Source organism: Hyperolius riggenbachi, chromosome 7 (assembly GCF_040937935.1).
Source record: "Hyperolius riggenbachi isolate aHypRig1 chromosome 7, aHypRig1.pri, whole genome shotgun sequence".
Classification (NCBI taxonomy): Eukaryota; Metazoa; Chordata; class Amphibia; order Anura; family Hyperoliidae; genus Hyperolius; species Hyperolius riggenbachi.
In genome coordinates, this window is record NC_090652.1 from 152,879,060 (window position 1) to 152,903,283 (window position 24,224).

The 24,224-nt window shown below is 41.9% G+C and overlaps 1 protein-coding gene across 1 annotated transcript in view; it reads right to left on the bottom strand.

Moving 5' to 3' along the window:
- Window positions 1-24,224, bottom strand: part of LOC137524650 (BOS complex subunit NOMO1-like) — a 157,432-nt gene that overhangs the window by 7,541 nt on the left and 125,667 nt on the right. Inside the window, exons 25-29 of the mRNA XM_068244764.1 lie at window positions 20,274-20,415; window positions 19,693-19,776; window positions 18,773-18,883; window positions 12,167-12,268; window positions 7,044-7,163 (exon numbers count right to left, since the gene is read on the bottom strand). Coding sequence (XP_068100865.1) covers window positions 7,044-7,163; window positions 12,167-12,268; window positions 18,773-18,883; window positions 19,693-19,776; window positions 20,274-20,415 — 559 coding nt within the window. The remainder of the gene's footprint in view (window positions 1-7,043; window positions 7,164-12,166; window positions 12,269-18,772; window positions 18,884-19,692; window positions 19,777-20,273; window positions 20,416-24,224) is intronic.

The following is a 24,224-nucleotide window of genomic DNA, read 5'->3' on the forward strand; positions in this document are numbered from 1 at the left end:
AGCTTCTGATGCGTCTGCAGAAATCTAAAGGAACTTTAACCACTTTCGGATTTCCCAGACGCTTAACTACGCCCCTATTGACTTAATTAGCGGATCAGGGGCGTTTATAAACGCCCCTGCCGCTATTGTGCTGTGCGGGCGCGATCGCGCGCGTGCACGCGCGCGCCCCCGCTCCCGCGCGCTCCCGCGCTCCCGCCCGCGGGTGCGCGCCCCCGTGCGTGCACGTGCACGTGCACCAGCTTCATTTATTTCTGGGTGGGATTGATGAATGGGAGTAATTACTCCCATCACCAATCAGATGCCTGTAACCATGAATGAGCACTGCTATAAGCCAATAGCAGTGCTCATTCATTTGTGAGGTTTACAAACAATGTTGCCAGCACTTGAGAAGATACAGTTACCTTGTAATCACTCCTGAGAGGATTACAAGGTAACTGGATCTTCTTTTCTTGTATTCTGACTGCCACCTAGAGGATTTTATAAATATACCAGGACTGATAAATAAATATACCAGGACTATATACCCCTGATCAACCCTGATCAACCCTGATCAACCCTGATCACCCTGATCACCCTGATCAACCCTGATCTAATCCTAGCCTCCCTTGCTTTTTTTTATAGAATATTATTTCTGCTGTATTTTTGTGGACTCTTTTTTTTCTCTCTCTCTCTTTTTTTTTTTTTTACAATTTGCCTCTATACAATTATAGTGTATATCCTATATACATTTTCTATAAAGATGGCAAAGAGAATGTATTCTTTGCAAGAGGCGTTCGCCATTCTGGAGCGTGACAGTGACAGTCACAGCAGCAGCGAATTTGAGGATGATTTGGAGTCCACAGATATTGATTGGCTGCCGTCCGAGTCAGAAAGCGACTCAACGGACAGCGATTCTGAGTCTGCTGGGCCATCCATAGCTCAGCCATCTAGGAGCGCGGAGCAGGCAAGGGGCATTAGTGACACTGACACTGCTTCTGAAGGAGGGTCACCTATAGCTACCTCCAGCAATGCCATCCCAAGAGGTCAGAGGGCTGCCAGGCCAAGGCAGAGCATGCCAGCAAGGGTACCACAGAGGGAACCACTACCCTATGATCTAAGGGACCCACAATGGTCAGCATCTAATATGGAGACCCCTAACCTCCCTCCCTTCACAGCCAGGAGTGGCCTATTAGTGGACACCAGCAACATGCAGCCCATTGACTTTTTTGAACTTTTTTTGCCAGAGAGCTTCCTGCAGTATGTCTGCGATCAGAGCAATATCTATGCCCAGCAACGCATAGCAGACCATCCCACCTGTGTGTTAGCTTCCCACTGGACCCCTGCAACTACCCGTGATTTGAAAGTTTTTTTGGGATTGACTTTCGATATGGCCCTTTCTCCATTACCTGAACAGCAACTGTACTGGACAAAAAATCCAATCCTCTGCATCCCAATTTATTCGTCCAGAATGTCCAGACGCCGCTACCAAATGCTGCTAACCTGCTTGCATTTTAGCAATAATGCAGACCACCTCCCACCTGACGACCCAGCCCATGACCGACTATTTAAATTGAGGCCCTTCATCGACCATTTAAATAGAACTTTTGCAGAAAAATACATGCCAGAGCAAAGAATAGCCATCGATGAGTCCTTAATCCCTTTCCATGGGAGGCTGGCAATCAAACAATATATACCCAACAAAAGGTCACGGTATGGGATAAAACTGTACAAGTTGTGCGAAAGTGGGAGTGGCTATATCTATTCACTAAAAGTTTATGAAGGGAAGGACAGCTTAATACAGCCTCCTGGATGCCCTCCCTACATGGGTACAACAGAGAGGATAGTACTGGACCTCCTCAACCCTCTACTCCACCAGGGTTACCACCTTTACGTGGACAATTTTTACACGAGTGTTCCACTGTTCAAACATTTATTTTCAGTCCAGACTCCAGCCTGCGGAACTGTCAGGGCAAATCGCAAAGGCCTGCCATCAGAGGTCGTTCATAAAAAACTGAAGAGGGGGGAGACCTGCAGCCAACGGAGCAACGAGCTGCTCGCTTTAAAATTTAGAGATAAGCGCGATGTCTTAGCCCTCACCACCATCCACACCGAGGCAACAACAACTGTGAGGACTCGTAGTCGGGAAGTAGTAAAACCACTGGCCATCGCTGAGTACACCAAGTTCATGGGGGCAGTGGACTTGTCCGACCAGGTTTTGGCACCATACAGGCTCAACAGGAAGAGGAAGATCTGGTACAAAAAAGTGGCTCTATATTTTTTCCAGATGTGCCTCCAAAACGCCTTTGTCCTGTACAAAAAATCAGGTAACAGGGACTCTTTTTTAAAGTTCCAGCTGGCAATAATTACATGTCTCCTTTTTGAATCTGGACAACCTGCCCCAAACCCAGACCAACTTCGTGCAGAAAATGTTGCCAGATTTGAGGGAAATCATTTTCCTGCCCCACTCCCCCCAACTGCATCAAAACCATACCCCCCAAAAAGGTGCAGAGTTTGCAGGAAAAATCACGTTCGAAGGGACACACGATATCATTGTCCGAAATGTCCGTCCAAAGCAGCACTATGCCTTAATCCCTGCTTTGAGACCTATCATACAGTCCTTCATTATTAGTTTTTTTTTTTTTTTTTTTTTTTTACCCTTTCACTGCCCTTTTTTTTAATGGTATAATTGAACTGTATTTGACTCTCCGGATCTGACCTCTGGCATGGCTGACAACCACTCTATGGAATTCGACCCCTGGCATAACTAACGACCACCCTCTGAACTCTGGCATGGCTGCCGAATTACCCTCTGACCTCTGGCATGGCTGATCTACCAAACTCTGACCCTTGGCATGGCTGCCGGACACCTTCGGACCTCCTGACTTCCACCTTTCTACAGCTTCTACAATGGTGAGTACCAATTTGTGTATGTTTAAAGACATTGTGAAGCCCTCAGTATACTTTGCTAAAGCCTTGTACACACTTTCAAGTATGATTGGCCAATCACTGATCAATTTTACTATTGAATCTTGAATAATATGAGCAGATTGTGTAGGTAAACCCTCATACTACAGTATGAGCGTTTACCTGCACAATCTGCTCATACTATTCAATATTTGTTGACTCTCATACTACATGGTAAGGTGGTACAATTGGTCAGTGATTGGCCAATCTTAATTGAAAGTGTGTACTGGACTTAAAAAAAGAATGACACTTTGGGGAGAAAATTGGCCTTGAAAAAGCTGTTGGTGCTACTTGTGGTTATCAGTGTGCGGTGTGCCCAAGAAGCTATCTGATGATGTATATAGGGTATCATTTTAACCGTGACAAGCGAGAGAATATAATTTGGGATGTAGTATTGTTGAAGTCTATGTCATGTGATTTTTTTTTCTCGCCAAACTGAAGAAAACTGTAAAAAAATGCTATTTTCAAACTTCTGGTACAATTTCAGCAAAAGGGCATGAATCCAAATGTTACAAAATATGTTTATCTGAGTAGGCCTAGGTCTCTAGTTTTCAGAATGGTTTGGTTTATGACCTGTACTGAATGTTCTGAGACACCAGGGGCTTTGCCAAGAAAGAATGACTGTATTACTTTTGTTGCAAAAAATGGCCTTGAAAAATCCAATGGTGCTACTTGTGGTTATCAGTGTGCGGTGTGCCCAAGAAGCTATCTGATGATGTATATAGGGTATCATTTTAACCGTGACAAGCGAGAGAATATAATTTGGGATGTAGTATTGTTGAAGTCTATGTCATGTGATTTTTTTTTCTCGCCAAACTGAAGAAAACTGTAAAAAAATGCTATTTTCAAACTTCTGGTACAATTTCAGCAAAAAGGCATGAATCCAAATGTTACAAAATATGTTTATCTGAGTAGGCCTAGGTCTCTAGTTTTCAGAATGGTTTGGTTTATGACCTGTACTGAATGTTCTGAGACACCAGGGGCTTTGCCAAGAAAGAATTACTGTATTACTTTTGTTGCAAAAAATGGCCTTGAAAAATCCAATGGTGCTACTTGTGGTTATCAGTGTGTGGTGTGCCCAAGAAGCTATCTGATGATGTATATAGGGTATCATTTTAACCGTGACAAGCGAGAGAATATAATTTGGGATGTAGTATTGTTGAAGTCTATGTCATGTGATTTTTTTTTCTCGCCAAACTGAAGAAAACTGTAAAAAAATGCTGTTTTCAAACTTCTGGTACAATTTCAGCAAAAGGGCATTAATCCAAATGTTACAAAATATGTTTATCTGAGTAGGCCTAGGTCTCTAGTTTTCAGAATGGTTTGGTTTATGACCTGTACTGAATGTTCTGAGACACCAGGGGCTTTTCCAAGAAAGAATGACTATTACTTTTGTTGCAAAAAATGGCCTTCAAAAATCCAATGGTGCTACTTGTGGTTATCAGTGTGCGGTGTGCCCAAGAAGCTATCTGATGATGTATATAGGGTATCATTTTAACCGTGACAAGCGAGAGAATATAATTTGGGATATTTGACAACTGAAACCTATGTCATGTGAATTTTCTTTAGCAAGAAACTGAATGAAAAGCAATAAAATTGTTATTTTCATATACTCGGCACCAAAATAAAACGCTTGTAAAAAAAACCACAAGTGACATAATTGAAAATACAATACATAAATAACTACCTTAGTCACTCAGCTTTTTAAATATGTATGCCATGATGGTATATTACTGTTACTTTTACAGATAAGGGCTTTTAATTACTGATAGATGACAATGAAAAAACAGAAAACAGAAAACTGAAAAAATGTGCCTTTATTTCCAAATAATATATTGTCGCCATACATTGTACTAGGAACATTATTTAAATGTTGTGATAACCGGGACAAGTGGGCGGATAAAATGTGTTGGTTTTATCTATGGTATCTTTGTCTATTTTAAAACTACAGTGGTTGGAAATATAGAAATAGTGTATCTTCATTTTTTTCTCTTTTTTCTCTTTAAAATGCATAGAGAATAACATTATTACTAAAATAAAATATCACCCTTGAAAAGCCTAATTTGTGGCGAAAAAAACAAGCTATAGATCATTCACATGTGATGAGTAGCAATAAAGTTATCAGTGAATGAATGGGAGGAGCGCTGAAATGTAAAAGTTGTTTTGGTTTTAAGGGAAGAAAACCTGTGATCCTGAAGTGGTTAAAGCCCTGTGTAACCCTTCCAATGCTGGTCTAGTAAAAAAAAATTGCTGGTTGCATATAATATACTGTAAATAATGTTTTAGAGTAAAGTTGAAATGCAGGGTTATATTCCGCTTTAATAGACAACTGACATAAGATGAATATGGAGGCTGCCATATTTATCTCCTTTTAAACAATACCAGTTGCCTACCAGCCCTGCTGATCTATTTGGCTGCAGTAGTGTATGAATCACACCAGAAAAAAAAGCATGCAGCTAATCTTGTCAGGTCTGACAATAATGTCGAAAACACCTGATAAGCTGCATGCTTGTTCAGGGTCTACGGCTAAAAGTATCAGCGGCAGAGGATCAGTAGGACTGCCAAGCAACTGGTATTTCTTAACCACTTCAGCTCGCAGGTGTTTTCACCTCTAGGACAGAAGCAATTTTCCCGTCAGTGCTCCTTTCATTATATCGCCAATAACTTTATTATTACTTATCACAAGAAAATTATCTATATCTTGTTTTTTTCGCCTCCAATTAGGCTTTCTTTCGGTGGTACATTTTGCTAATAGTTATTTTATTCTAAATGCATTTTAACAGGAATAATACGAAAAAAATGGGGAAAAAATCATTATTTCTCAGTTTTCGGCCATTATAGTTTCAAAATATGTTTTACTGTGAATAAAATGCACACATTTTATTTGTCCATTTGTCCTTGTTATTGCAACATTTAAAATATTTTCCTAGTACAATGTATGGCGCCAATATTTTATTTGAAAATAAAGGTTCATTTTTTCTGTTTTGTGTTTATAGCTAATTGCAAGCTCATATAAGCAAAAGATAACAGTAAAATACACTCACAACATACATATTAAAAAAAAGTTTAGTCCCTAAGGTAACCCTTTACGTGTGTTAAAAACGTTTTTTTTTCCTTTTAAACTACAGGGGAGGGTGTGTGTGTGGGGGGGGGGGGTAATCAAGCTGTAGTAAATGTGTAATGTGGGTCCCCCCCCCCCCTCTTTAATTTTACTTTTTGGCCACTGGGTGGCACTAAGCACCCCTGGAAGTTACTAGGAAGTACTTTTTTTTTTTACATTTTGCGACTGCTGTTTTCATGAATCAAGATGCCTCCTGATTGGAGGCGTGTTGATTCATTCACAGGTGATAGTTTGCCTTAGAGGAACACTCTTCCCCTACCGCAATTAATCCCCTGTAATAGAGGCGAGGAACAAGCGCACACCTAACGGAAACAAGCGTGCAACCGCCGCTATACCGCTGGACAAATATGTTCGTCCAGATTGCCTCTCAGCGGTGCTTTCTGGACCAATATATTCATTGAGTTAGGCAGAACTAGTTAAAGGACATCCAAGGTGAAAATAAACTGATGAGAAAAACGTATCTATCCTCCTCCTAAAAATTACTTTTTTTTTTAAGATATCCCAGTTTTATTTTATATTTAAATCTAGTGTCCTTATCGTGTCTCGGCAGGGAATGATGGTGCATGAGCGCAAGCGTTCCCTGCTAATATCCGCCCCCAGGACTTGACGTCAATTGGCGTTAGGTGATAGTGGGGGAGCCACATTGCGGCCGCCGATTGGAGTTAGGCGGTAGTAAGGTGGTTAAAATCCTCTCAGTGGCAGCTTTACTTTACTCTCGCTTTTTATCTTTTCCAAATTACATAATAAAATTATAAAACAAAAAGTTAACTTATGAAAAGTGAACCAAGAAAAAAAATGATATTTTGCAACCGATAAGGTTTACTTCTTCGAGTGAGATAAATCTGGATATTTTGTACAACTATTTGTCACTTGTCACATCGACATGCATTCCTCATCTGTTCAGTTCAATAAATAATATCTTCTAGTCTAGAGGAGGCCAACATATATGAAGTTTCCATCATAACAGCATTCAACTGACCGTAGGATTAAATGTCAAAGTGATGTGTTTGTGGTATCCATGTGTGTTGAAGGAGATCTGAGGCAAGGTGTAGTCATACTGGGATTTAGGCAGAGTGGAATCCAGTTGCACAACATAGGTCTAGAAGATGCAAAAAATAAATAAATAAATAAATAAATCTTACAAAAATGAGCATTTGTTGCATATTAATGAATAAAAAACTTTTTGCATAGCAACTTCATTATATACAAATTTCAAGCAGCCTATTTAGCGAGCTCTAACATGACACCATGCAGTCCATGGCTCAGCAGAAATGTTCCAGGTGAATATGCACATACAAGAAGTTTGTATATACTGTATGGTAGCTGCTGAATACTGTAGTACTATACTGCTTAACAGGTGACAAACTTGAAAAATCTATGAGAAATGTCGTCACATTTACTCTGGGATGATGATATATATCTCACCATAACGATTTCCTAAATATGATGATTTTACATAACTAGATACAGTAGCATCTACTGTATAACTACCGTTAAGCCTGCATTTCTAAGTGTTGCAGAACAATGGAGAGAAAGCAGAAACAAAGAGCAGTCATCAAATCATTGACCAAAAAGTGCACTGCTACTCAAAAAGCTATTTCTCCTCCCCCTTATACCTCACTAGTCTCCAAGTACTATCCCATTCACAACCCCTGTTCTGTGCATGACCTGCTTGCCTCCTCTAGAATCCACTCTACCCACACACTTACTTATACAGGAGTTCTCACAAGCCTCTTCCCTCCTCTGGAATTCAATTCTAAAACACATCCACCTCTCCTTAAAGGACAATTGAAGTGAGACTATGGAGGCTACCATATAGAGTACATTTCCTTTTAAACAATGCCAGTCGTCTGCCAGTCCTGCTGATCTCAAATACAAAGAAACCGCGCTGATAAATATTAAATATGGGTGGCAGCAGTGGTGCGCTGCCCTATTAAATGGATAAATCACAATGCAAGCTCGGAGGCTGCGCACAAATGTTCACTGCAATCAAGTAGGTACAATCCTGTAAAGGAAACAGTAGAACGCTGTTGATCCAATACACAGACAATCCAGTGCTTTTTCCTAAGTTGCAGGCTTGTTCTTGCCAATGATCACCTTCAGCGAGTAAACACCACCACCACACCCCTCACAGTGGGCACTCACCGCAATAATATGACCCTCTATTAGGTGGGTCTTCAGCGCTTATGGGGTCATCAGGCCGCCCCCTGCCACTCAGGAACTTTATCCACTCAATGAGACTTGTACAGGAACATATACACTTCTAGAACATGAACAGAGCTCTCATAGCGTAATACTGTAAAAACAAATTTATTCTAAAAGAAATGTGCACTTACAAACATGAGGCTTGGTGTTGGGCACAGAGTTTTAATGGGCTCTACCCCAATCGTAGGCCGCCGGATCGGCTTGTTGCGCTGACTAGGTCCGCTTCCAGTGGCTCTCCACCTCGCCCCTCTGATGTCTGTAAGCTTGCTAAAAATATGGTCGCATGAGCTTGACCGGTTTTGTCGCCTAGGCGACTCCTCAGAAGCATATGCGGCCTAGATGCCATGTTGTTTTTATACCTATACTCCGGATCCAGTTTCCTCCCTCCCTCCCCTCCCTCTCCCCCGGAAGTGCTAAGTGCCAAAAATGTCACCCAATGGCTTTCCCGTATGCCCGGAATCTAGTTCCGGACTCGGGTTGCCATAGGAACGCGGCTCCTCATCCTCCTCCCCTTACGCGACGTCATTTGGATTACCATACCGCCACGCATGCGTAATGCGTATGACGCATGCGACTGATGGGCCACTTGAGTTACGGCTGCGCACGCGTAGCTCGCATGACGCACGCCTATCTCTATTCTGGGCCCTCTTGTGGTCAGCCTTCTCATTGCATGCCCCCGAGGGGTAGGGGTGCACAGGGGGGAGGAAGAGGGGGGAGAGGATATCTGGCCCCAAGAGAACCCTTTAGACCATACATTGGAGGCCCCCCGCCCATAGGGCAACCAAGGGGAAGACCCAATTGGAGACCGTCATCTAGGGGGAGAGGGGGATACCCAGTGGGGAGACCAGGGCAATACCCACCCCCTAATAGAAACCCACATCAGGAACAAGGACTGAACTTTAATATACCATTGAGTAACCGATATGATCCAATAAATCAGGAAAGTAGTTTTGAACATTTTTTGGGGGGGGACAGAATCTACAACCAAACAGACTGGGAGGAGGAACCCAATTATCCAATAGGGAAAAGAGGCGCAGAAGGGGGACAAGAGGAGGGAGAAGGGAGTGCCAAAAAAAGAAGAAAGTAAAAGGGGAAGGAATATTTAATCTCAGTGGAGTCAATTTAACCAATAAAGAACTAAAAATATTGGATGAAGGCCTGAAATTTGCCCCCAAAAAAGGGATGGACAAATTTACAACATATATAGACTTGGAAAGATTTACCAGGAAGTTAAACCTTAAAAAGTATTTTAGCAAGAGAGAGGGATCCAACAATAGGGCAAATAATTTGAACACGCCTACTAACTACAAACATACCTCCCTCAAAAACAACTCTATCTTTAACCCGCAAGAGACAGGCTTCCATGCTATTGGAGCCTTTAAGAAACTGGTGAGCAATGAAATTAGAGAGATATCTGACAGGAAATATGCGGGAGTAGAGAACTTCTGAGGAGTCGCCTAGGCGACGAAACCGGTCAAGCTCATGCGACCATATTTTTAGCAAGCTTACAGACATCAGAGGGGCGAGGTGGAGAGCCACTGGAAGCGGACCTAGTCAGCGCAACAAGCCGATCCGGCGGCCTACGATTGGGGTAGAGCCCATTAAAACTCTGTGCCCAACACCAAGCCTCATGTTTGTAAGTGCGCATTTCTTTTAGAATAAATTTGTTTTTACAGTATTACGCTATGAGAGCTCTGTTCATGTTCTAGAAGTGTATATGTTCCTGTACAAGTCTCATTGAGTGGATAAAGTTCCTGAGTGGCAGGGGGCGGCCTGATGACCCCATAAGCGCTGAAGACCCACCTAATAGAGGGTCATATTATTGCGGTGAGTGCCCACTGTGAGGGGTGTGGTGGTGGTGTTTACTCGCTGAAGGTGATCATTGGCAAGAACAAGCCTGCAACTTAGGAAAAAGCACTGGATTGTCTGTGTATTGGATCAACAGCGTTCTACTGTTTCCTTTACAGGATTGTACCTAATAGAGACTTGATTGCAGTGAACATTTGTGCGCAGCCTCCGAGCTTGCATTGTGAGTCCTGCTGATCTGTTTGGCTGCAGTAGTGTCTCAATAACACCAGAAACAAGCATGCAGCTAATCTTATGAGATCTGACAATAATGCCAGAAATACCTGATCTGCTGCATGCTTGCTCAGGGTCTATGGCTAAAAGTATTAGAGGCAGAGGATCGGCAGGGCTGCTAGGCAACTGGTATTGCTTAAAATGAAATATGGCAGCCTCCATATCCCTCTCGTTTCAAGTGTAACTGTTGGGCATAAAATCAAGAATCAATTCTTTATTTTTATCTGGTAAACAAGTAATAAGGATGCTAACCAGGCAATCCAAAAGTTAAAAATCATTATTACTTTTCTTGTTTGAAAAATTACCATTCCCCAGTTTACCTGAATCTTATTTGGTACATTGCCGCACAAAGGAAGTTGCAGGGTTGCTGGGTTCTTTTTTGCTTCTTTACTTTCCTCTCAAACTTAACTTATGCTTATGCAGCCTGACGTACATAGCATTAAAATAAAATCAGTATTTTTCAGACAAATGTACAATCTGACCTAGAAGATTCCACGTTCTGCCTTTGCACAAGCCGAGCTGAAAAAAGCTTACAGACACAACAACCCTGGACATGAACCTTCTGATCCCCCAGTGTTTCCTCCCTATTCCTTTAGATTGTAAGCATGCAAGGGCAGGGCTCTCTTTGTCTTGTAAAATACTGTATATTTTGTTACTCACGAAACAATCGTCTCTCAGCTGCATGGTCATATGACTGTAGTGTGTTACGCTGCGGTGTGATGTGATGGGGTGGCGCATCGCATCTCAAACACAAGGGCCAGGTGTAAAACCGGCCTGAAGTGTAAACATTACAAGGCAGTGCTGAAATGCACCCGATTCTAAAATAGGTCTGCAGCCAATCGTGCATGCAATCTATTATCTTGCTACAAACACTAGAATTCGGATCAAAGCAAGACAAGGAGTCGTCCTGTCTTCGAGAGCACTCTGGCTCCTGAAGACTTCCAAACCTCCCGCGGTGGGAGTTTTGAATGGTTATGGCAGTACTGGAATGAGGTGTCCAGGAGAGGAACAGGGAGGCTCTATGCAGTGTTCCCCAACCCTGCCCTCAAGGCCCACCAACACTGCATGTTTTGTATAAATCCACAGAGCTAGGTGTTCAGCTCTGCTGCAAAATGAATTACTCCACCTGTGATTGTGTGTGTGGTCTCCTGAAAAACATACTTTTGGTGGGCCTTGAGGACAGGGTTGGGGAACTCTGCTCTATAGGACCCAGAGCCTTCCCTCTCCATAGGTAAGTATTTGTTTTTTTATTTAAATTTGGCTTCAGGTTTGCTTTAATTTGCCAGTCATGTCCTATAGGAAAAAGAATCAGAATGATAGATTGCCTGCAGTTGTGCTCATGGTCTGCCATGTCAGTGGTGGTGCCTTTAAAGTAAACCCAAGACTGTGAAAAAAAAAAAAAAAAGATACATAACTAAGGTTTCCTCAACAATGAATTACCAGGCTGCCCAGTGGAGGATCCAGGCAGCTTGGCAAGACATCAATAGGCCGATGAGCCTGAAGGGGGCTGTTGGAAGCCCCAGGTATGTACCGTGTGTATAATATACATTTTCCCCCCACGGTCTGAGGTACACTTTAACGTGAACACTATCCAGTCACAGCTGGATAATGTTTACCCCATTGGAGTGTAGTGTTTCTGTACATGAAGAAAACAGGGCTTTATCTTTGCCACAGTAGCGGACATCTTCCCCTCAGCCAGGAGTCTAGTATCCTAAAATCTCCAAGGGAGTTCTTAGCAAGCAAGAATTACATTTTCACTTTGCATAACTCATCACTCTTATTTATGCTAGAGTTAAAAAGGAAATAAAAGACTGTTACCTCTCCATCTCGGAGCAAAGGTGGGAAATGGAAAAAGAGTGATTGACCCAGAGACACGGACTGTATTGGATTGTCCAGATTTTCACTCTTATAGAGCTTTACCTATATAAATAAACAGGAAAAAGGTAGGTTTATAGCTTCAAGCACAGATATAAGCATGCCATTCAAACAGCTCAGAAGACTGTTTGTTACCTTCTTTGTGTGAAATGTTTTCTCAGGGTTTTGGTATATCTATATACATGTATACCGGTGCATATATCATAGATGAGGATTTGGTTTCATTGGCTAGCCTGAATGGTTGGCAGAAGGCCTAGGGGGACACTTATTTGTTTTAGTTTTTAATATTTGTTACTTACATGATCAAGCACTGCATCACACTGTTCAAGTTCAACACTGCAGTTTGACTGATTTTCAATAAATTCTCTGTTGGAATATATTGGAAATTTAAGTGCAGTGTGTGATGGGATTCAATTCCTTCCCGAACGGATTTCTTTTACAGAGGAATCGATTGTTTTGCCACATTGGCTGATGGTCTATAAAAGTGTATGGCCAGCTTTAGACCATACACCACAGATGTCTTAAAGAATTGTAGAAAAAAACTACTTCTGCCTGCTGCAGACATCTATAGGCATTTTTGTGTCCCCATATTCCTGTGTCACGGGTGTCTACAGGAGCTTTATGCTAACTTTCTACCGGACTTGAAATATGCAAGTAATTCTAAGTTGATGCAGAATTATGAAAATATTACTGCAAAACTATGCAGAAGATGGACCAAGCACATTATTTTTCTGCATTTAAATTCTGTATCAATTTATTTGCACCTCAACAATTCCTACTGACTAATGTGAGTAGCAATAGAATGGGGTTTTGGTGTTCCCTTTTGGTGCGATCAGGAAATCCTGCTCATATGCAGCTCAGTGGTCCAATGTACATGGTTGAAAACAAACAAAAAGAGTACGCTGAGATTGGCAGAAAGTAGCAATCACACTGTCCTGTCCAAGACAGGCCTCACCTGGAATGTAGTGGCTGTCAGTAAGGATCAGCCCAAGTCAACTTGTGTCCCTCTTAGATGCAGCCAGCGACCAGGCTCAACAGTTAGCAGCAGGCCAGAGACCTCAGTGAGGAGTCCAGGATGCAGGAAGGAACACTGAGGTTTCATGTCTGCTGCTGACTAGAGAGCCCAGTCCCCGGTTGCAATCTAAGAGGGACACAAACTGACTAATGCTGGGCATATACGGGTGGATACTTCCTTATCAATCGAGCCGCTGATGGCTCGATTGATAATTTCCGACAGGTCCGATCACTGCGCGGATCGATTCCCCGCTCGATCCCTGCGGGTGGAAAATATAAGGGGAATCGAGTGGAAGATAAGGAAGCGCCCGCGGGGATGAGCAGGAATCGATCCGGGCGGCCGCGGGGACAAGCGGGGACGCAGCGGGAGTCGATCCGGCGGCTAATCAAGCCGCCGGATCGATACGTGTATGCCCAGCATTAGGCTGATCCTTACCGACAACCACTACATTCCAGGTGACACCTGTCCTGGATAGGACAGTGTGATTGCAACTTTCTGCCATTCTCAGAGCGCTCTTTTTGTTTTAGCTACTGAATCATGTGGACTTTGGTACATTTAGATAAGATACCCAATATTGAAGGTGGCAAGTACCTTTACCACTACTAGGAACTTTTTTTAAAATGTACTCAAAAGAAGAACACACTCCAAAGTGAATTTAGTAGGCATGTCTCCATTCAGACACCATTCATACAGGAAAAAAGACACACTATGTATTCATTGATTTCTGAATGATAGTTGAAAACAATTTCAAATACACTGAATTTCACTGGATTGAGTTACTGTAAACATATCTGATCTGGCACAAAAAAATAAATAAATGCAGAGGTTTGCCATGGCAACCGGGCCATTTTTAGCATAAGGTCAGTAAGAGCAGCTTTACTTGTGTATAAATTATTGTAGCATAAGTGTGCCCACGATCTAAGTCGCCAATTTTGCAGGTTTCTCAAAACCATCCCGTGTCTGGAACAGGCACATTTTTTGCTTTTTATCATAATCCAGTCCCTGGGGGATGTTAGATTGCCAAAATTGAATGTAAACACAATATTTCAGATGACGAAAGCCGCAGATGTCTTATATAGTTAAATGCAGTAGAACAACAGTGGACAATAAATGTAAATTTCACCAAAGTATTTTTTCATTACATGCCTTCAGCAAATACTGATCTAATTTACTAAGCATTCGCCGCTATGTAAGGTCACTGAACAAATGCATAGAATAATCAAATACAGTTCAAAATGATGGTAATCTAACTGAATCCCTAAGATCTCATATGATATAACAAGGCTTCCCCCTGGTGGTAGTTCTTCATATTACATTATGATTCAACTGATGAAAGAAATTCGAACCTCACAAAATAAAAGCACAGCAAAATATAGTAATACAAGAAATACAGTTCATGAAATAGGTTTCTGCTCAGTCGTGCCTGTTATTTAGATTCTTCTGTCACACAGCATAGTCCAACACAGGCAGCTGCACCTTCAACTTTCCCTTTCTACAACTGAGTAACACAGAATGTGCAAAGACTCTTCCTCAGGATGCTCAGTGGTCAGTGCGGGTGAACAGCTTATTGATGAGCTCAACTTTCTGCTTTGTGCTCCTCTAATCAAGGTCCTGCTGTTAAACTGATTAGCTCACCTGACATGCCTCCTGTGTGTGAGCAGAATGGGGAGGGGACTACCTTAATTGGTTGTATGGACAGACTGAAGCTGCTTTATAGTCTATATACAAAATACGACATTCTTTCCTGCACAGTTTACAAGATGAAATGGTGTTCTACATTTGCATAAAGTTAATTTATTGCCATGCCTGTTTGTATGTATAGCAAAAATCTATTAACCCTTCGCACTCTCACATATTTGTATATAAAGTTATATATAGGTAATCCCCAGTCGACAAACGAGATAGGGACAGAAGGTTTGTTCTAAACCTGAATCCGTTCTTAAGTTGGAACACTGCCATCTCTGTCCTGTGCCTCCAGTGTCCCCCTCTAAGACAGCTCTGTCCCCCTGTTCTCTCAGTGTCTCCCTCTGTGCCACCTCGGCCTTCACCGTGTACCTCTGTACCCCCTTTGTTGCCTCCTACTGTCCTAGTGATGATCAGAATGTGCTAATGTCGCTTATGCATAATTTCACATAAAATGTTGTGATTACTATTATTTACATAGCATGGACATCGTCCACAGCACTTTACAAAGTATATATAGTCTTGTCACTGCCAAACTATAGATTGTCTTGTCACTACCTCTACCTGGATCGTAGGTTGTCTTTAAAATGTATTGAGTATATGCAGAACGTGCATTGCGCTATAAAGCATCGCGTACTGCAACTAAATGTCATTTTACTGGGTTTAAAAAAAAAAAATGTTAGAATGTTTTAAAATTGATTTTCTCAAAAACTTAGATTTTTTTTTTTTGCTGAGTGGGTTACTAACAAATTAGGCATCTAAATCTCTCAGATGCCTACAGCTAAGTAAAGCTACGTACTCTCCACCTGACGGGTCCAGCGACGCCCCCTTGACGACAGTCATCAAGCGACTCCTCTTCCTGCTCACGACATCACGCGACTAAACGTCGGGAAGTAAGCAATCGCGGTACTCTGCACGGAGTCATTGGGGATCTTAAAGATCCGATCCGCCATGTCCGTAACATAACGACACGCGATTGACGTGGGGCAACATTGTTTAACATGATTATCTTAAACGATGTTCCTTGGCGTCGGGAAAAATCTGCACAAATATTGTGGGTGCGAGGCTTTAGACTTTCATAACCTTACCTAGTCAGTTTACATGTAGGCTAAATCTCAAAACCTCCAAGAAATCAGTTTGGGTGCGACAGCTCCAGACCACTTTCAAAGAGATCCTTAAATACAGTCTATTTGCAGTCTTATTATTACTACAACTACTTTTCTTGTACATACTAGTTTAATAAAACATCTCTTTGATTTTGAGTACTGAGTAGTTACTGCATATACTGTACTGGGAGACACAGGTTGGGGCTGTTGCTTGTATAAGTTCAAACATTTTATGATTAAGCAGGGATCAAAACTGCAACTCTTAAAAACTAACAGGCAATAAATACTGCACATACTTGAATGTATCCCTATCTATGCAATGACAGTGGTGCATAAAGTTATTTCTTTAAAGTAAACATTTTCCCAAGTTTTTTTGGTGAAAGTAAAAAAAACATGTAGAAAATGTGATTGTTAAATATGTTCATTGCTAGTTCTAAAGTACAGCCAGCTGTACTGGAACCCTGATGACTGCCTTGAGATTCAAGTGAGATGTCCTATTTAGATGTTATTCTATAACCATTAGACTACAGGAGCTTAGCAGGTCCTCTTTAACTAGGCCAGATACTGTTTTTGCTCCTACAATATTCTGTCTAGAGCGAGTCAGTATTCCAAGGGAGATACAGCATGTGCAAATGACAGTGCTTATGTTCGAGGTGTTGTGTTTCCCAGTGCCTTTTTGTGTGAGCCAGAGATTTTCTTTTGTATTGCATAGTGTTTGTGAATGCATTGCTTTTTGGCATGGGGATGCGAGATAAAAATGAATTACAGCTTGACAAAGGGACATTGAAATAAAATCTGGTACCAGCCTTTCTAAAATGTTTATTTCTAGATACCTCTTTCTCCTAGGAAACGGACATGACTGTATACTGTAGGTCTCATATCACTCTGCAGTGCTAGACTTATCAACTTACATTGCAAGGAAGGTATAAAAGACAATCTTAGCACTTAACACCTTCTGTAAAAATGTTCTTATTTTTACTTTTTAATCGCCACCTGCCTTTTCCACAACACCGTGCAACAGAAAATCAGAGTGAAAATGCACATTTCCCTGGCACCCAAGACCTGTGGAACTTTCATTATGTATTTTGTTCCATAATGTGATCCATTGATCATACTGAGGAAAACATGCAGTTACCTACATCTATGTTTGAGTACTTTGCTGACTTTTATTTACACATATCTGTTTATGTTCCTTAAAAGGCACACCAACACACTTTAAAGCTGTTATATATGCAGCTGCTAGTAACTATCACTCAACTATTTGCCCTGTCTGGCATATTTGTCAATCCAGGCAATGTACCTGCTTCAGGGAAATTGCCAAACTAAAGGATACACAAGGTGACATGATGAAATAAACGTGTATGTATAGTGCAAAGTACACAAATGACTATGTGGTGTTCCTTTTTTGGGCATACTTCAATGCATGTGTGTCACTGAGCAGACAATGAAACCGTAAAAACTTAAAAAGTAGATTTAAAAATGAAGAAAAAAACCCTGTGAGATATCCCCCCCCCCCCCACCCCACCCCCCAAAAAAAATCATTTTTTGAAGTATAGTAACAATTGTTTCTCTCAAAAGTTTATTTTTACCTTTTGTTTCCTTTTAAAGCACACCTGCATTGATTTTTACTTACACCACCACCACCACCACCCACCTTTCCCATAGTCTTTCAGGTCCCATGGTGTTCTCTGGGCTCCCTCCATTGTGCTGCTCCACCCTCTAAAAGATCTGTGACCATAAGTTCAGCCAGTTGTGGACTACTATGCACGTGTGTGTGCATGCATGTGCGTTCTCAGCCAGTTGTCTACATAAATACATTTTACACTACTCTGAGTTCTCACAATGCCTGCTACAGGAAGAACTACAAACTTGGCTGCTGGTGCATTTTTATGTACAATAAAAATAAAAGTCTCTCCCCCAATTGCTCATGAAACATTAATTTCATAGGGCAAACAAACGCCATACAGACAGCATCCTGGAAACCTCCTAAACATACTTCAGCCTGTAGAAACGTCAATATATGCAACACCAGAAATGCACCCTCTCGTCTTTGGCCCTCCTTTTATTTATACCCAGGCCCCTTTCTCACCAGCATAGTGTTTAAATCTGTGGCAAGAGCTCCCATCCAGTAGTATCTGTATAATGGTACTGTTAAGTGGATTGCAACATCTGCAATCATAGCAGCCCCTTACACTTCATAATAAAAAGCTAAAAAGCATGAGACTGGTGACCATATTAGAAGATTTATCTGCAGGGTTTTACCCGCAATGAAAGCAGCCTGCTAAAAGAAATGGACCGGCTGAAGAAAGAAAAGGTCAAGGGACTGAAAAGAACCTACCGAGGAAGGCAATACACTTTCTTTTCAGCTCTAGGCTGACATGACAAAGCTTTAATATAATGTCCACTAGTCCTAGATCAGAGCTATGTTTTCTGCAAGATGTGATTCTGTACTTTACATGTATCTGCATGCACAAGTTACACAGAGTGCGTAAAAACACTGTCCCCATTGAATTTTAACAGGCTCAATACTGCAAAATGCTACTGTAGTGATCCTAATCTAATATCGTGGATAAGCTGCCTATTTTCCAAGCATACCAACTTTTGTAAACATAACATGATCTTTCAGGTACTTTTGTTATAGGAAGTGGTATAACTACATCAACACTTCAATGCTTCTTGATGTTCTATACGGTTCTGCTAATACGACCTTTAAAGAGGACTGAAAACATTTACTGTCGAACTTACCAATAGCGTGGACAGATGTTCTGGTGAAGTAATAACGTTTCCACTGAGGTCAAATTGGTTGATTTGACGGAAGGCAATAATATTGACATTATCAACATCACTATTTCCCACCTATGAAAACAAAATTGTAGATAAGTAGCATTCATAAATGCAGTGGCATAAAGTCGTCAGATTTACTTTGTAACTCTACTTTTCAGTTGGAATAAAAATCATTGCCTCTACAAGTCTGCGTATAGCAAAGATTTCAGCAAGCATTTCTTGGCTTTCCTAGGGAAGAGCACAGGCAGGGGACTTGATTGATAATGGGTGCCATTGGGCTGTGGTCAGACACCTGTCATCTTGATACAATTATAGCATACAGTCTAAAGGCCCATACACATGCTCTACCAAACCGCCTGATTGTCAGCCGATTTTGCTCTGTTGCTCGACAATCAGGCATGTGTATGTGTGACAAACAACTACACGAGTGACTGATAACAGGTGGTTTGCCAGATTCAACCAGTGGTTCAACTCATCTATTGGACTGATTTCAAGCAGTTGACCATGTGTGTACAAGTCCTTTGAGCGATGTACACTTGTTTTGAATGCAGCCATGTCGTGCAGTTTGTCATTTCTCTTGGGCGGTATGTAAATGATTAGGTCATTTAGTTGGTTGGTGCATGAATTATACAAGTGGTGTAAACAATTTGTCATGGAGTTGGTCATGCACTTGTACGAGCCTTTACCCAGGACCAGATTTCTGGGAAGGCCACAAAGGCCCAGACAAACCTAGAAAATCATCAAGATGGGCAAGTTTAATAACATGACATTTGAAAAAGGTTTGTACATCAATGGCATGAGATGTATTATTATGCAAAAGTGGAGATACATGTTAAATATTATAAAATGATCTGTAAAAGTTTGTCAATGTAGTAACCCACCTCTATGGCTCGATACGAAGGTAATGCACGTTCGATATGGTCATTTCCTTCAGCTTTCAGTTGTACGTGATATACACATCCAGGCTGCAAAAAAAAAGTATGTTCAGCATTATTACATAAAAGCATTTAATGACAAAGTAATGTGAAACTGATGACAGCCAGGATCAGAGGGCACCAGTCTAGGGACAATTGGCCCATAAGACTGCATTTACAACCGGATGTCACTCCATGAACAAGGCAGGTTCAGAAAGGGGTCTGAACCAGCAGCGCAGCGTCTTGTTCAGATTGCTAGTGAGCAGAAAAGCACTTTCAGCTGCACTTCGTGTTCCGCAAATGCATTGCATTTTGACCACAAATGGGACACGGGAACCGGCATTAGCTGATCCCGGACGCTACAATGAAATGAGACAATGGGAAGGGACAGGATCGAGTGTGGAATTTGCACAAACAATTTAGGATCTATAAATAAACAAATACTAAACACATTTGACAGTACACCTGTTTCATGATACTTTTTGCAAAGGATCTTCTGAAGAAAGAGTTTGTGCTATAGTAGCAACAAGTTATGACTTGCTACTCACCCTTAATCCGCGAAGTCTAAATTTCCCCTCTTCATCTGTGACTGTGTCTTCCCCATAAATAGAACAGTCATTCTGTCCCACTGCTTCCACTGACACTCCTTGCTCCGGCTCACCATTTAGAGAAGATACTGTTCCATAACAACTGAAATCACATTACAGGTGTGTGTTACCCATAACATCATAAGCTTAGCTAACATTTAAAATTCTAACACCCTTTGCAGTATATAAACTCAAATGTATACACACAAACATTTCTAAACACAATCAAGGTGTGAAACAGGTTGTTTTGGCTCGTCAAATGTTATCAACAGAAGGTCCTCAGATTGAATGCTTGATGATTAATAGATGCCTGATACAGAAAAAGCTGCTGGAAATTACCTGTATCATCGGTTTGAGAAATGCAATTTACAGAAGGAAAGATTGGATGCCTAAAAGTGAACCTGGAATGAACTGCAGAAAGCAAGCAAGAAATAGGGCTTTCTAAAGGTTTAGTGTTATGGAATAGGATATGGGGAAGTTAGTTATGTTAGGGGGAAAACCTTAAAGTGTACCAGAAACCTAGTAAAAAAAAAAAAGTTTTATACATACCTGGGGCTCCCTCCACGGATCACTCCCATGCCGGCGGCAGGCATGGGGCTGGAGGAAGCCCCAGGTATGTATAAAACTTTTTTTTTAATTAGGTCTCTGGTTTCCTTTAAAGAGAAATTCCGACCAAGAATTGAACTTTATCCCAATCAGTAGCTGATACCCCCTTTTACATGAGAAATCTATTCCTTTCACAGACCATCAGGGGGCGCTGTATGGCTGATATTGTGGTGAAACCTCTCCCACAAGAAACTCTGAGTACGTACTCTTGGCAGTTTCCTGTCTGTGAACCTTGCTGCATTGTGGGAAATAGCTGTTTACAGCTGTTTCCAACTGCCAAAAAAGCATGCAGCAGCTACATCACCTGCCAACAGTAAAAATGTCACCATGTAATAAATGTCAGAATGAAAATCAGGGATTTAAAAGATTTTACAATGGGCAAACACTGACTAAATCATTTATACATAATTATTGTAAACATGAAGCACTTTTTTTATTACATTATTTTCACTGGAGTTCCTTTTTAAGGTTAGGTATTAGGAATGGTTTACTGTTAAAGGGGGAGGCTAGGGTTAGCCATGATGAAGGTGATCATTCCCCTATGTAATCCGTTCCCATCCAGTTCGCAGCATACATGTAAAAACCATGCCGGCAAATTTGGGCGCAGGATGAAGCCGATAAATGGCTCAACCTGTTGCAGCAAAAGTCCCAATGGAGTTAATTACTGTTCCCTCTCCAGGCTGCCATGGACACCAAGGAAAGATGTAATTCAGCTGCCAGCTATTGCTCGCGGACGAATTACACTGGTTTTTTTTGTTTCAAATTTTGTTTTTATTAAATTGTAGAATAGAAATGAATACATACATACATAAATTGGTGCATGTATCAGTAGATATATATACTTAAGCTTACTGTATGCATCATTGCAACATTGAAAAAGAAAAGAAAAATATAAAATAAAATACAATAAAATAAAAAGCAACATGAACAAAATGTAAACAAAATTCAAATTCAAATGGTGCAATATCTATAACATATACATCCAGTCACCTAGTACTAGGAAAACATCCTAGTAGTCCAAACTGCCTCACTTGAAGGCAAGGTCTATTTGTAGGCTGGAGTGGGAGTCGGCAGCACTAAGGCAACAGTTACCGACGCCCTAAATGGAAGACACGGGCTGGGCTTATGATGATTAAACTAAAGCAGGGTCCACCGAGCAGGGGGGTGGGCTATCTGAGACTTGAGAAGGCCGTGGGGACCAGCGATACTAGGTCTCAAATGTTGGGAGGAGGTCAGGAAGTAGTACTCCTCCCCTGTGGATAGTCCAGGCAAGTGCCTGTGCCTAACATAAGAGGTAGGGAGAGGGGTAGGAGAGGAAGAGAAGAGAGAGACAGACAAGGAAAGAGGAGAGAGAAAAGGGGAAAAACAGAAGAGAAAGAGAACAAGAAGAACAGAGTGAGAGAAAGGTCTACCCTGGCGCCGCCTGGGGTCAAGAATGGCTGATATGTTTGATTTGTTTGGGTTCCCCGGAATTTGTAGCGGAAATCACGTGGGAGGTGCTACAGATTCATTAAACTGCCGTGAGGGATTGAGGTAGCCCTTGGTGGTATTGGTTGACGTAGGGGAGCCAGACTTTTTCGAAGCGGGGAGGGAATCATCTAGTATGGCTTTCATTTTGTCGAAGCAGAGGGCGCTGCTCAAGTTAGTTCTAAATTTGGCTATTGGTAGGGAGGGGGATTCCCATGCGCTTGCAAATAACCAGTTTCCCTGCCAGGCATATATGTGAGAGCAATTTGTATTGGGGGCTGGTTATGCCCAATGAACGCATTCCCAAAAGAGCAAACTCAGGGACCTTGGGGACTTGAACTTTGATAGTGGTATAGATAATCTGGTAAATTCTGATCCAGAACCTCCGGGCCCAAGGGCGAAACCACCATACGTGAGAAAGGGTCCTGTGACGCCGGGCGACGCCCAGTCGTCCGAGGATTCGCGGCCGATTGTCCGATCGCAACCGTGATCGGAAAACTGACATTCTTTATTTTTAAATAGAAGTTTTTCCTTCCTGCCTTCCCCCCCTTTTTGCCATGAGGGCTGAATGGGCCTGCGTTAGCATATGGCTAAAGCAACCTGGTTTAGCAAGAAATCCTTTTAAGGCTCCCGGAAAAGCTCTGGTGACACTAATGTGCTAATTGGGCAGAGCTGAAATACCAACAGAGTCTATTCAACAGGGGAAGCTAGCACAGCATGAGGTCTATTGACACCTACATTCCTCCCAGTCTTGACGGCACCGACTAGACTGAGTATGGAATGCATGGTGTTGATAACTTTGTCACATTTTGCAAATACCATCCATGGGAGGAATATGAAAATTACATAATTTTGTTTCCCTAATTCTGTAGAATATGGTGATACTAGACATAGCCAGGTAACCCGAGCAGGGGCTGAGATATGAATAATGGGGTCCCCGTGCGCCCCAAATATTGCAAGTTTGATGTCCTATGAACGTGTATTCTCAGCCCAATCTGAATATGAAATCGGTTTGCATGTGCGACAAAACCCCGGCGGGATATGAAATTGGACATATTTTGTGGATGGTTGGAAGTTCCTCCCCTGAGAACTCACTGCCTGACACGCCCCTGGGCTGAGCTTGAGACTCCGCCCAGAAATGTCAGTGCTCAAAACTGATTGCATGAGGACTCCCAGCCAATTCCCCCACTTTCCATCATACCGAAAAGACTGCCACTGCTTGGGGAAATAGCAGTGGCCATCTTGCAGGCGGAGCAACGGCCATGTGGTTCGGCCATATTGCGAACTAACTGCAACAAAGGAACTTTGTCTTTTCCCGAACGGACTTTCCACAGAATCATAAGTATTCGTTCTTTTTATCCCTTTTTCTTTTATGTACTGTGTTATCACTGTCTCTCATCGTTTAATTGTTCACGATTGTCTGTATATATTAATTATTTATATTGTAACAAATAAAGGCTTTTTAAAAGGTCTTTACCTCTCAGTAAAACCTTCTATTCAGTATACACAGACGAGACCTAAACTTCCGAAGGGACGCTACTGTTTTGATAGATAGATAGGAATTGCACAGTTTTAACCGGTTGTTTGTTTCACAGGTCTATAGCCAGTTAGCAGTTTTCTCTGGGCTGATAGAAAACAGAGATGGTGGCAAATCTACCCCTGGGTTGGAGTAAAAGTGTATTTTCGTAACCTCACAGGCTCCCTACTGCGTCGTGACGCTCAAACTCCGCCAATTCTACGCAGATTGCGTCCATAGCTCTCAATCTGTGTGCTAGAATCGGATCGGACGGTTTTGCGTGTTCACGGCCAGTGGGGCTCCTGTGACAGGTCCCCCTCTGG